General features: G+C 46.1%; 1 protein-coding gene across 11 annotated transcripts in view; it reads left to right on the forward strand.

Moving 5' to 3' along the window:
• Nucleotides 1-14,691, forward strand: part of KIF22 (kinesin family member 22) — a 49,704-nt gene that overhangs the window by 28,414 nt on the left and 6,599 nt on the right. For all 11 annotated transcript variants that reach the window (XM_085880469.1, XM_085880470.1, XM_085880465.1 and 8 more), the window contains 4 exons: nucleotides 2,632-2,752; nucleotides 2,943-3,093; nucleotides 3,218-3,311; nucleotides 3,905-4,076. In XM_085880469.1, coding sequence (XP_085736595.1) covers nucleotides 2,632-2,752; nucleotides 2,943-3,093; nucleotides 3,218-3,311; nucleotides 3,905-4,076 — 538 coding nt within the window. The remainder of the gene's footprint in view (nucleotides 1-2,631; nucleotides 2,753-2,942; nucleotides 3,094-3,217; nucleotides 3,312-3,904; nucleotides 4,077-14,691) is intronic.

The following is a 14,691-nucleotide window of genomic DNA, read 5'->3' on the forward strand; positions in this document are numbered from 1 at the left end:
GAAATTTTTATAACTAAGTTTATTTGTTTAAGCAAAGCATTCAACATAACTTTTTATACTGTTCAGACAATTATATTGAGTGATGACATGGTTGAGGAATGTGCAGAAAGTGGAACTTCAATGAGCGCAACAAAAATAACAAGTGAAATCCTTCAATACAGTGCGTGTGGTGAATCAAATGAGTACACTAATCTTAAAATATGCAATTTATGATTTTCAGTTGAAAAACAATTAAAAAGCGTTCTTAATATTTGAAATGTAAAAATCTTGTTATTATTGTGATAAGCACCTTTATATCTCACAGAAGGAATGAAATCGTTCGATACAGCGTGGCAGGAGGCCACAAAAGAATGGTAGCACAAGAAGAACTTAGCTTTCAGCATTCGGCGATCGGCGCGAAATGTGATGGTGGGCGGAAATGACGTCTTTCGGCGCGAAATGCGATGGTAGGCGGAAATGACGTCTTTCGGCGCGAAATGCGATGGTAGGCGGAAATGACGTCTTTCGGCGCGAAATGCGATGGTGGGTGGAAATGACATCTTTCGTTCGTTCGTACATGAGAGGGGCGCGTTTCTTGGTTTTTTCCCGTCAAGCAATAAATTAAATGGTTTTCACATACATAACACATTAGTTTCACAAATTCCCATTGAAATACTCGGGTATTTCCGTCAATTGTCACCATTTCCGTCTAGGTTACGCACTGCCATCTACCGGACGGCCGTCATTGGCTGTCTTGAGGCACGTGGGGGGGACAGGGGACACCGGAGACGTGGTAGACACCGGGGACATTTCAAATTCGGTGCAACTGTATACAGCGCACGCGCTGTAATTAACTGGCGGGATCGAAACTGTTTTGGAGGCCAAGGCGATACAATCCACGACGTGGATCAGGATGTGAGGATGGGGACGAGGGGTGGGCAGTAGGGGTGAAAGCACTCTATGCATGGGTAAACTTGTCTTCCTTTCCTTATTGCCCAAAATTTTTAGAAAACATAACGACTAATTGGTCCTTCGGCGAAGCAACGGGTAGGCTGTGCCAGGTGCATATGAGACTGGAAAGATTATAAGCGGTGCGAATTTGTCGCCACCAAGCACCATCTTGGTTGGCCCACTCACAGCAGATATATTTTGACACACGTGATAAATTCTCAGCAGATCTTGAAGATTGAATGTTAATTTTGAGTTGAAAGCCAAAGTCGATGTGAACACTTTCTCACATAAACATAACACAATGTAGGACGCGGTGAATCATGCACTGGGCCGAGCAACGTGGCAGCATGTGCGTAGAAAAGGGTCTGTGCGGTGGTGACACAATGGTGTGTGAAACGTGAAAAGCCATAATCCTTCCGGTCTTATACGCAGTTCAATGGGGTGACATCCCCGGAGTTAGGAAAGCAAAATAAATTGGAGGATTGGAATGAGTAAATCAACGAGATAAGTGAACTATGAGTTCAAGAGTGAATTGAAAAATGTTTTTAGTGGTGAAAAAGCAATGAATCGCCACACCACGGCAGGATGGCCGGGAGGTACGCACACTTGCGCTAAGCTGTCAAGCTTGGGCTCATATTGTTTCACCTTTTTGTGCGATCTGCTTTCATTTCGGATGTTATTTCATCTCGTGAGGAGCTTGGAGCGATGTTATCTTCCATATGCAAGCGAATGAGACGTTTGTGTGTTTGTGACGCTACTCCTCTGAGCTCCCAAGGTTAATAGGAATTAAACTTTTTTGGATCACATTTTTTTCCTCACGATATAGTTTACTAGGGTTAACATATGATGAATTACCGCACATATGATACATCACTATGATGTCATATAAATTTTTATGACATCAATACAATTCATAACTTATGAACAAATGAGCCAGCACTTGTCGCAGGGAAGGGGTAGGAGTCCGGAGGGAGGGGGGCGGAGTAGGAAGAGGGGAAGGGGTGGGGTGGGAGTTTGGGAGGAGTCGGTGGGAGGAGGCAGGGAAAGGGGCTGGAGGGACTCGGCGTTGCCTGGCAACGTATTATATACTTATGCGAGTCGAATATATAAAGCTCTTTCGAACCACTGACTCACTGACTGATATTAAAGATCAGTACTTTCCAGGTGACGTAGAAAGCTGAAATTTTGTTTGCCAATGGTCATTAAAGCTAGTACACTGGAAAAATTACACAATCGTCAGACAACATCCATAAATGAAAATATAAATAAATGGAGAAAAAAAAATGCAGTTGAGCGACCCGAGACGATGGGGAAAGACTGTAATTTTATGTGCTGACGGACATCGAAGCTGATACACCGCAAAAAAAAATCACGGAATAGTCGGACAACATCCGTAAATGAAAATATGAAGAAATGAAATTAAAAAAAGATAATAAGTAAATGGAAAATCAAATGCAGTTGAGTGATCCAAGACCATGGGGAAGCACGGTTCGTATGCTTACACAATGTTTGCACATCCCGCTCGTACGTAATAAACCCATGAAACAAGTGTCAATCTTTATCAACATTTTGTTGCTCAATACCTTAATTTATAACCTATGACCTCTCCTTTGGTGAAGAAGGTCTTAGGTTGGGTGAAGGTCTATCATTGTGACACAATGACACTGTCCTTGTAATGTGTGGCACAACGTGGCATTCCAGGCTGAAGGAAAGTGGATCAATCAACTCATCCCTCTTTGCTCTCAGCAAGGTTGTTGATGCTTTGAACCAGGGCTTCACCTTTGTACCTTACCGAGAAAGCAAGCTCACACGCCTTCTGCAGGTATTTGCTTCATTTGTCTCAGTATTGGTGGTCTTGAGTTTTGAACGCTGTGGAGGAAAGATGGTGGAAGGAATGGAGTGGGGTTTGAATACGACTGAAATGCTTTCCTCATTTTTGGAGGTGGTGGTGATGCAATGGATATGTTGAGTCGCCTTTCACTGCGTCGGGCCGTGCCATCTATGTCTGGCAGGACTCTCTTGGTGGATCGGCGCATACCGTGATGGTCACAAATCTGGCACCTGAGCAGCATTTCCTCTTTGATTCGACTTCTGCACTCAATTTTGCCAGCAAGTCAAAATTGGTGGTCAATCGTCCACTCACCCTGCAGAGCCAGCAGCCAGGTGACCTGTTGCAAAATATTCAACCTGAGTTTGCTTTGCTTTTTCCTGCTTGTTTACTTATAATGCAAAGCACGGGATTTGTTGACCGATTGTTTTAATAGCTCTCTGTACCTTTTGGATTCAGTCATGAAGCGACGATTGTCCAACAACGATGGCGAGTTGGGCAGAAATGCCACACTAGCAACGGCTCTTGGTGCAGAAAATACCTCGTTAATCGGGTGAGTTATTTATTTATTTATTACAGGCTCTGAGGCTCATGGAGGAGCTGTGACAGAAATCACACCCACACATGCTCACAGACGCATAACACAATACCAGACTTGACATTCACACAAACACAGCCATTGAGATTGGGGGAAGTGACACTTCCCAGAGCATTCTGGGTACCAGCAACATCATGTTATGATTGCTTTTCCCTCTGCACTCAGTGGGACAATCATGGATGCTAACCTATGGGTTTTTTTCCATGCTCTATCCTTTAAATACTGAATGGAAGGAAGCAGCATGGACAATTTTTTACAAGTCTTTGGTATGACTCCTCCGGAGTTCAAACCACTGACCTCCCAGACAGAGCAGATGCTCTATCCATGATGTCACCGAGTCTGGTCAAGTACTGCTCACTGCAACTCGTTGTTCGTGGCTACCCTGATACTCATCGATACAAGTGGTGATGTTGTTTATAAGTGTTCCATTGTGCCAGTGTGGTCTTGTTTGAGGTAGATGCAAAAAAAGAAAATCCTTTAAACTCCTGTTGCAGATATTTGTCGTGTGATGTTGTACTTGTTTGAAGTGTTGGTACAATGGAATGCAGGCCTCTACTGAAACAGCAAAAGACATTCCAGATGGAAGTGTGGGAGCGCCTGGAATCCATAGAGCGGCTTGTCAGTCATGGGAACGTGCAACCTGTAGGACTTGCACGCAACGCACTAAAGGAACGAAACCAGCAACAGTGTCAGCCATTAAAGTGTGGCTCAAATCTCATGGTAAGGAAACCTTACTCTCTTGCTCTAAATCTGATCTTGAAGATATCAGGCGATCATCATTCATGGGTGAAACTCCTCCGTATGTGTATGGAAATCCGTACCTTTTTTTTTAACGACCCGCATGGAGGTTTCCATATTTTCATCATCAGAACAACATGCCGTGATTATAGAGAACCGAGGTGCTGTGCCGATGTGTTGATTAGTTTCTTAACCCATTCTATCTGGATAGGGTGCAAATCTGACACCCACCACCCACCCCTCCGTAATGCTTCAACCGACACCCGCTAAAATATTACATAACGCTTGATGAAGACGCTCCCCTCCCCCTATTTCATACCTTAATCCCAGGATGCTGTTTATCCCGTTGGTTTTTTTCAGTTATGATGGACAATATTTGAAAAAGTAAAGGCCGTACAGTGGACCATCAATAAGACCAGGCAGCAGTTGGATCTCTGTAATGACATCATTGGACTAATCGCTTGGAGTGACGTAATTGTTTATAAATATGCTCGTTTGCTTTCATTTGTAAATTAGATTAAGTGTCTGTGGAAAAAGCAATGATGGAATGGTTTCAAAACTGTACCAACAATATCAATCTTGTACTTTTGCAATTTACATTTCATTATTGTTTGAAAACATTTATTGTACAGATCTTAGCGATATAAAAACATGTTTAAATAATAATCGTACAATTTTAAAGGATATGAATGTAAAAAAAATATATGCATAACGGCTTCTCAGGGAAGTGACATCCCTTTTTCTTCAGTCACCAGTTTACAGTAAGATCTCTGGACAAAGCCGTGGCTGACAGAGAAAAGCTGAACAAGGATCTCATTCAGGCTTATAGGAAAGCTCACTCAGAGACATCCAAAAAGGCTGTTCAGCTCATCGTTGCGAAAATATGGGCTGAAATGAAAAAAACAACCCCGATGGCATCCAACGGGGTCTGGCAATATACCGGTTATATCGGGATAACTTTTCATATCGATATACCAGTCATGGAAACTTGAATAAACCGGTATATCACCAACAAATTGAAGAAAGGTGTTTACAATCCTTAAATACCATACATGATTTAAAAAGCTTTGATGCACTCAGATACACCTGGAGCAGTGGAGCGTTTGACGTCGGTGGAATGTATGACATGGAGGGCTCCCGCACCGAGTGGTGTCCCTCAAGGCTCTGTCATTGGTCCCTTCCTATGCCTAATATACGTGAATGACCTGCCTGACCACCTTGTCAGCCAATGCCTGCTCTTTACAGATGATGTGAAATTCATCTGGAACATGAGAGAACCCCTGACTGCAACGAGACTTCAACTTCATCTCTGCATCTTAGCATTCCCAAATGCCAAAACCTGCATTTAGGTAGGGGAGATGTACCAATTTTTTATCCCTCCATGATTCGTCTGAGAATACCTTTCCCATCCCAGGAGCAGCAAAGTTCGGGACCTGGGGGCTCTGTTTGATGCCTCCTTGAACTCATCGGCTAAGTGTGATGCAGTTGTGCAAATGGCCCGGTGGATGTTATCATTAAACATGCCTTCACTCGTCTTAAACCATGGGCGTTTATCCATGCTTATCCGGCCTTCGTCCGACCTCGACTTGAATACTGTGTCCAAGCATGGTCCCATATCCACCAACGCAACATCGTCAAAATGGAACGTGTTCAATAGCTCGCGGCCCGGATGGTTGTCGGACTCCATGCCCTCCCGTACCATGTCAGGCTTTCCCCCCTAAACCCCTTCTCAATGCAGCACCTGCGCCTCCGAGAGGATCTTCAAGGTCTAAGATTGTGTGGGGTTATGCAAACCTTGACTGAAAACCTTCTATATTTTGTCAAGATAATGTCCGGCGTGGACATTCTCTGAAAATGTTCAAGCAGCTCGGGCGAAGGAATTTCTGCTCTTCAGCTTTTTCCCATCGAATTGTGAACCTGTGGAATGCCCTCCCTTCAGATGTGGTTCTCGTACCACCAATTGCTGTGTTTAAAGCGAGACTGGATGCCGTATGGGTCCAGCTCATCCCAGACATTATTCAGCCTGTCAAGAAAATACATCCTTTTTCATGTTTTTTTTTGGGGGGGGTTGTCCCTTTAAATAAAACTTTGTCTGCACTGTTCTTTGGCAACCAAAATCCAAACATTGGTCTGCCACAAGTAAATTTTAAAATCCGCACAATAAGGCATAAGTGTACCGTGAGAAATTCATCCATGAATATTATCGTCATGGGGCCAATGGCCTCACAAAGGTCAATATCCATGGTGATGAAGAAGGCGTACCAGGAAGTAGGTACAGTTAGGGTTAGGGTTAGCAGCATTGGTTTGGTTTTAAACCAATGTTTGGTTTGGTAAAACCAACAGCATTGGTTTTAACTTTTCACCCTCAGCACCCAAGCACACTGCACAAGCAATCGTGTTTTTCTTTGCCCTCGTGAACGTTTATAAACAATTGGTTATTTTATATGAATCGGGTGTGCTTTAAAAAGCCTACGTGGATTACTGACACAGCAATCCTCGATCGTTATACCAATATCGGCCTGTGCAGATTACCGGTACGTCGATCCATTAGCGGTACTGTACGTGTCGTCGTCGCATGTGATAATATTGGGCGCAGAGCCAGATTTTTACTGAGCTGGCCGAGCACTCACCTGCTACCTACGATTAATGGTCATCGACTATTGTCTTTCGAAATTATCCTGCAAGAATAACGCAAGCGAAGGACAAAACTGAACTCCATTTTACACTTTATCAACCAAATTCTCTATCGTATGTCGATAAATTTGCCACAATTTGAAACGATCAAGTGCATGATGTGTTCCGCGAAGTGCCGTCTGTCAATGATGTGTATGTCGTATATGAATACATAATGGAGCATTGAACGACGACGTATTTTGGGAACCTACATAATTATTTTTTTGATACCGATGTACATCGGTATGAGCCCACCGATATGTCGATATCGGAAAAAATCGATACCGACGGAGCCGAGCATCCAACATGCCATGTTGGAGGAACATACAGGAATGGAGACTCGTGGAAACTAAAACGGCACTCAGGAGAGCGCATACCTCCGGCAGGATGGACAGTTTATATGTCGTATCCCACTGATCGGTCGGATCCGGATCTGGATCTGAACCAAATTCGAATCGGCTCTTTCTCATCACCAAACCAACTCGTCCACAACTTTTTGAAACACTTTATCGTGCTATATCGGTCTACAACCCCGCTATTCGTGAGATATACATTCCTGAAAAATGGTGTGAATATCGGGGTCTGCGAATGTTGGGGCATTGTTTAAAAAAAAAATATATATATATATATATATATATATATATATATATATATATATATATATATATATATATATATATATTGTATGGTCCAGGCTCGTGGAAAAGTGATTACACAGAACAAATCAGGACACAACACAACAAAGGGAACAGCAGGAGAAAGGGGAAACAACAACCAGCAATGTGGAGGAAGAAAGTAGTCTGAGATGGATAAACAAGGGATGCAGGTAACGTTGAGGGGTAAGGGAAAACGCAAAGGGTGAACAATATGGATACGTAACCAAAATTGTGCTTGAACAGTTTGTGATTTTTCTCAATGTCTGAGGAGTGGTGAAAGGCTGCTGCCTGTCTGTCAGAAGGATGAGAGATGTCAAGGCAGAGAGTGGAGTCATCAGAGAAGAGATAAAGGATTTTCCATTCGGTGAGATTATTCATGAAGATGAGGAATAATATGGGGCCGAGAACACTGCCTTGGGGTACTCCAGCCTTGACAGGAAGAGGAGATGAAAGAGTTCCGTTGAGAGCCACACGTGGACCATGAGAGGGGAGGAAGTCAGCAATCCAAAAGTGAAATTGGCCTTGAATTCCATAGGTAGACAGTTTGGAGAGCAAGGCAGGATACCAGACTGTATCAAAAGCTCGAGATATGTCTAGAGAGACGGCCCTGATCTCATGTCTAATATCGAGGGCCTCCACCATTGTGAGAGTGGAAGCAGCATGTCGAAGGTCGAGTGACCGGGTCTGAATCCAAATTGATGATCTGATATGAAGCTGTTGGAGAAAAGGAACGATTTTATGTCAACCGTGATGATGGATTTTATGAGCTTGCTGATGTTTGGAAGTACAGTAAGCTAATTGGGCTGCAGTTAAAGGGATCCGTTTTTGCACCTTTTGATGCAATTCTGTGATCTTGGCCAATTTCCAATTTCCCAGGTGGATAGAGACCAGTCCTGAAAGTGTTGACAAAATAATAAACCTGTGAATACGCGAATGTCGAAGCAGGTCACTCTTTATGACCCATGAATACACGGTGTCCGCGAATAGCGGACGTTTTTGATATCCTATCCATCTATCGTTTTTGGCCCCATTTTTCAATGGTGAAGAATCATTGAAATTCTCGAATCTGGATTCGGGTCTTCATCAAAATCTATTAATGTCATTCTTGTCACACACCCACCCCCTCCACCAAATTTCGTCCGAATCGATCCATAACTATTTGAAATATCCTGTACATAGACGAACAGACAGACGGGTGAAAACATAACCTCCGTCCACCTTTGGTGGCAAAGGCAATGAAGCAAAATCGTAACGTACTCTCATCTTTAAATAAAGGGTTCCTGGAACAAAATTGTCATTGAATGATTTTGTGTTGCTGAATGGCGCTGGAAACACCCCCCCCCCCCCCCGCCCCTTCAAAGATGCAGACCTCAAGCCTATTCGTTAAACATTTATGAGGCAACCAATAATGCCTGGGACATAATTCTCAACATTTCAGTCCAACATTATCTTCTTCTTCTTCTTCTTCTTCTTGCATATGGCAGCTTGGCTACCAGGTAGCTTTCATTTTGTTGGGGTGCGACTATGCCGCTAATGCTGTGCCCCTATACAAGTACATTGGTACTCATTTTGCCGACCTCGGAAGGATGACAGGCTGAGTCCAACCCCACCTGGTGTTAGTTCAGTAGCCAACGGGGCTCAAACTCAGGGCCCGAAGATCCCAAGTTAACCACTCCTCGAACCACTATGCCAACACCAGGCTTGGTCCAACATGATGATGAGGAAAGCATTGTCCTGCAGCATTTGGCAAGCATGAGGGTGAACCTCGCGAGTGCCATCAATGTTCACAAAGCTGTTGTGTCTGCACTGAATGAGAGGGGCATTCCTCGAAGCAATTGTATCATTTGCTTGATGGACAATTGTGCCACGATGAGAGGAACAAAAGGTGGCCTTGAGAAACTCATAAGAGATAATGTGCCAAATCTACTGGTGCTGTTTCAGCCCATTTAATCATGGGTAGTAGATGTTGCTGGTGACACCGGCTGCGACTTGGTGAAGTCCCCCAAAGCTAAAGAACTTTTTGCAGAGGTGCAAAACCTAATGCACTTGACATTGTCTATAACATGTGCAAAGGGTTCCCGGAACATTCTGCGTCCTATCTCTCGTCGATTCCTTCAGATTCTGTCAGTCACAAATCGGCTTGCTGAGGTCATGGCTGCTCTGAAGATCTTCTATTATTCTTTCATTGCAAAATACGGGAAATTGAAGTACAGTGCTGTTGTGAAAACCCTGCAGGACACTGCTGGTGTCAGCTAAGCAGAGGAAGTAGCAATAATTATCAGCCTTCAAAAGACCCTCGCAGGAGAGCAGCCCAAGAACTCGGTGAACATTGGGATAAAGGATAGGATTGTTTGCTCTCTTCCACAGGTTTGACAAGTTCATCAATCCATCAATCTGTACAGGGGCATCCTGACCAAATTCGAAGGACACATCACGCTATTTCAAGTTCAGAAAGCCATCCCACACTCTTCATGCACAGATGTTTCATGTTGTCAGTCTCTCTCAGTCTCAGTCTCTCTGTCTCTCTCTCTCTCTCTCTCTCTCTCTAGAATTTCCACTCAGGTTCAGCATACAAAGGAGAATCTTTAATGCATTACGTACGTGCGCACATACGGGAGAAATCTCCATCAAGGAATATCTCAAATTAATACCCTAATCCAAGGCTTATATATCCAAGCAGGGATGAGTGGGGGAAATGTTTGAACAAGCAGGATAATAGAGAATTAGCCTTTCATCTGGAAAGGAGTAACTTTTCTAAAAGTTTTAAATCAAAATAACTGATCTCTGCTACTGGGAAAGGAGTGGAACGGAGTCGAAACAATGTTGGTTCCAGTAGGCAAGGTCTAAGTGCAGCCAATCAGAAAAGAGCACAAACAGCCCCTTCGAATTTCCCCATGGTTTGGAGGTACAGACAGTTACACAGATCAAGGGAGTGAATCATTACTTTGGCACGTTCTCAGCGTTTTTTTTGTTTGTTTGTTTTGTTTTTACCAGTAGGGGGTTGTTGGCGGACCTTGAGCGCCCTGCAGAAATGTGGCGGGGACAAATCGCAGACACAGCCGGGGGGGGGCGAGACCGGAGAGGAGACAGTAGAAGACAGAAAGACCAGCGAACTGCCTGCGGTGAGAGAGTGAGAGGCCCAAAGACTCAGCCTTATCACAGGAGATGCCAATAATCCGAAATGCCTTGGTTTCCACAGCATGTAGCTGAGAAAGGTGGGAGGCAGGAGCACCAGCCCAGACCTTTGGAGGCAAGGTTGGAAATGTGGCTTTCTCAGGAAAGATCATGGCAGATAATGAGACCCAAAAGCGTGAAAGAAAGAACTTCTTCCAGAGGATTGTTGAGAAAGGAGATTGGGGGGGGGGGTTCCAAATGGTCCTTTTGGAGAGACATAGAGTGTGAGATTTGTCCGGATTGAAAGACATGTTCCACGTGTTGGACCAGTTTGTGATTTTACCCAAATCTGCAGAGAGCGAAGAAGCTGCTGCTTGCCGGTCTGAGGGATGACCGATGGCACAGCAGACGGTGGAGTCATCAGCAAAGAGATATGGAGGATTTTCCAGAGTCAGAGAGATCATTGATAAAAACCAGAAAATGAACAGGGCCCAGAACGCTACCTTGAGGAACTCCAGCCTGGACAGGAAGAGGGGATGAAAGAACTCCATTTAGGGCCACACGTTGACTGCGGCAGGAGAGGATGTCTGTGAGCCATGAGTGGAGATGGCCATGGATACCATAGGAAGAGTTTGGTGAGCAGGACAGGGTGCTAGACCATGTCAAAAGCATGCGATATGTCTGGGGATATGGCTCTGATTTTATGTCCGGCATTGAAGACCTCCATCCATTGTTGCGAGAGCAGAAGCAGAATATCCAGGGTAGAGTGACCTGGTCTGAAACCAAATTGATGATCGGAAATCAAGCCATTGGAGAACAAGAAGGATTTCATGTCTGAAGCGATGATGGATTCCATAACCTTGCTGATGATCGGGAGAAGTCTGATTGGTCTGCAGTTGCAGGGATCTGTTTTTTCACCTTTTTTATGCAGGGCGGTAATGTTTGCTGATTTCCAAGCAGATGACAGGTGACCTTGAGCAAATGAGAGGGTGAATATAACAGAGAGAGGGTGAGCAAGAGCAGAGGGGCAGCTTTTTATGACACGTGGGCTGACGCCGTCTGGACCGGTTGCAGAATCTGAGTCGAGGTTTGACAGCAAGCTCTCCATCTTGTCAGGAGAGGACTCCAGGGACAGTTGGGTGAGACTGGGTAAGGTGGGTACAGAAAGCGATGGGTTTAGGACACAAGATTTTGATGCAAACATCGAGTTTAGGCATTCAGCCTTTTCACGTGCGGTATCAGCAGTGCAGCCATTTGAGGTAAGGGAGGGGATTGAGGGGGAACATACACCAGAAACAGATTTGATTAGACACCACCAGGAGTTGGAGGAGGGAGAGAGGTTTGAAAGTTCAGTCTTGAGATTAGAAAGATAAACTTAGAAAGATCAGACCTCTCCTATTAATGGAGCACTACATTACCTGTTTTGTTGAGAGATGCAGCATCCGACCTGAAGTAAGAGCAAACATCTCCCATTACCGCTTAGTTTGTGGCCACTTTTGCTGTTACAGCAGTCGGTGCCATTCAATCCCCGCCTTTCCGGGGTTTGCGGCCCACTCAGAGACGCCAAATTGTGGTAGAAATTAACTCGATTTCCTCAGGTTTAGCATACAAAGGAGAATCTTAAATAAATTACATACGTGCGCACATACGGGAGAAATTTCCATCAATGAACCTCTCAAATTAATCCCCTAATCCAAGGCTTATATTTCCAAGCAGGGACGAGTGTGGGAGATGATTGAACAAAATCCAATCCAAATCGATCGGGACCATACTCTATGCAGAGCATTGGTGCTGCCTAAGCGGTCTCCTGGGCTGTTGGGCACAATCCTGGACGGGTCACCACCCCGACACAGGATACTCAAATGGCTCAATCATCCCAGCAAGCCGGTACTGATTTTGCCAACCTCAGAAGGATGGATGGATGACAGGCTGAGTCAACCCCACCTCATCATGTACTAATTGATATACTTAAGTCTTCCTGGAACTTGAACCTTTGTGTTGGAGAGTTCAGCTTCGATGCTATCAGAAATGCGGATCCAAACAAGCAATAGTGGGTAAAAGAAGTGACGGACAATCTCTGCAAAGGTTACCCTGCTGCTGGGAATTACCTCATAAGCTTCCATTGGATAACAATGTCTTGACTGTGAAGCACACGGCATCCAGCCCTCCACAACCAGAGTTTACCACATTTGTCATTTGAGGAGTTGGCTATCCAGCTACCAAACGTCATCAAGAAGGAGTCACTTTGTGCTCTACACATGAAGATATGGGCATACATCCTGGACTCATATTGCTGACATGGTTGTCTCCTGTAAGCAAGTGACAAGTCTCCTGTAAGCAAGACAGCCCAGGCTCAGACACCTCCCGGCTCGGTCGAGGTGACACCCTCACCGGACTCGCGCCATCCGCAATAACAACCGCCCCCGGCCGACCAGCCTGCCCGATGTCCCCGGGCAGGACCGAATCAGGCGAAGACCCCCTGGGCGTCGGCACATCCGGCCCTGGCGATACAACGTCTGGGCACGGCGACATTACAGGTGGGGGTCCCACATCGTTCAGCCCGGGGGGGTGTGGGAGGGGGGGTGACGCTGAACAGTGATCATGCATTTGGTCCACGTGCCGCTTCCACACCTCCCCACCATCAGTCCGCACCATGCAATTTGCCGGGCCCAGTACCACAGAGACCACAGCCGGCACCCATTTGGAACCGTGGAAATAATCGCGCACCATTACCCGCTGCCCCACATCGAAACCGCGCAGCAGCGTCGGGCGCGACACCGTCCCACTCCCCGACCCTCCAGGTCGCAGCAAATCCAGTCTGGACCGCAATGCCCGTCCATAGAGACGAATGGCAGGCGAATCACCCGTGACAGGATGAATCGCGTTCCTGTAATGGAGCAAAAAGACATCGACCACTGTCTGCACAGGTGCAACACCCCCCTGCGCAAAGCCCGTTTCAACATCTTAACAAACGACTCAGCCTGCCCATTCGTCTCAGGATGATACGGTGCGGACCTCAGATGTCGAATACCATTTTGACGCATAAACTCATCAAATACACCTGCGATGAACTGCGGACCGTTATCAGAGACCAGGATCTCCGGTAATCCTTTATTAGCAAAGATCGTCCGCAGTTTCTCGACTGTAATGTTTGCTGATGTATGCTGCATTACAACAACCTCCGGCCATTTAGAGAATGCATCGATCACAATCAAAAACATTTTGCCATTAACCGGCCCTAAATGGACCCTCTGCCAGGCTCTGTCTGGGGTGGCCATAGCCCCGAGGCTCGACGCGGGTTATCAGCATCTGTTTGACACGTGGCGCAACGCTTAACCAACTGCTCAATGTCATTGTCCAACCCCGGCCACCACAACAGGCTACGAGCAAGACTCTTGGTCTTCACGACGCCAAGGTGACTGACATGCAGTTCTTCCAAACATCGCTGCCTGAACTTCGGTGGAATCACCGTCCTCATTCCCCACATAACGCACCGTTGGACCAACGACAGCTCCGATGCGCGCGACGTGAAAGGTTGAAATGCCGGTGTCGAAGGTAGATCGCTCCAATTCCCCGTAGAAATCGCTTGGACGACACGGGCGAGCACCGGATCAAGAGCCGATTCCACCGCGACCTGTCTGGCCGTGATCGGCCCGCTTTGGACCTGGCCCAGCCCGAACACATCAACCCGGTCGGCCGACTCAGATGCAGCTGGACCCTCCGCACATGGCAAGCGTGAGAGCCCGTCGCAGTTAGCATGCTTCTCGGTGCTTCGGAACTGAATATCATAATCGTAAGCAGCAAGAAACAGACACCACCGCTGTATTCGCGTGGCCGCTACCACCGGTACCCCGCGCTCGGGTCTCAGGATGAATTGAAGCGGTTTGTGATCCGTCTGCAAAGTGAAATGCCGCCCCAGCAGATATTGATGAAACTTCCGTACACCCCAGACGAGGCTGAGAGCCTCACGCTCTATCTGGGCATATTCCCGCTCTGCTGCGGACAGGGTCCGGGATGCAAAACAAACAGGCCGCTCGGAACCATCGTCCATCCTGTGGGAGAGCACTGCCCCGATGCCATATGCAGAGCTGTCGCATGCCAATAAGAGCGGACGCGCAGGCTCGTAGTGCACGAGGACCGTATCTCCTCTGTGA

The sequence above is a fragment of the Eptatretus burgeri genome, chromosome 5 (assembly GCF_056783735.1).
Source record: "Eptatretus burgeri isolate ZD-2024b chromosome 5, Ebu_testis_v1, whole genome shotgun sequence".
NCBI lineage: Eukaryota > Metazoa > Chordata > Myxini > Myxiniformes > Myxinidae > Eptatretus > Eptatretus burgeri.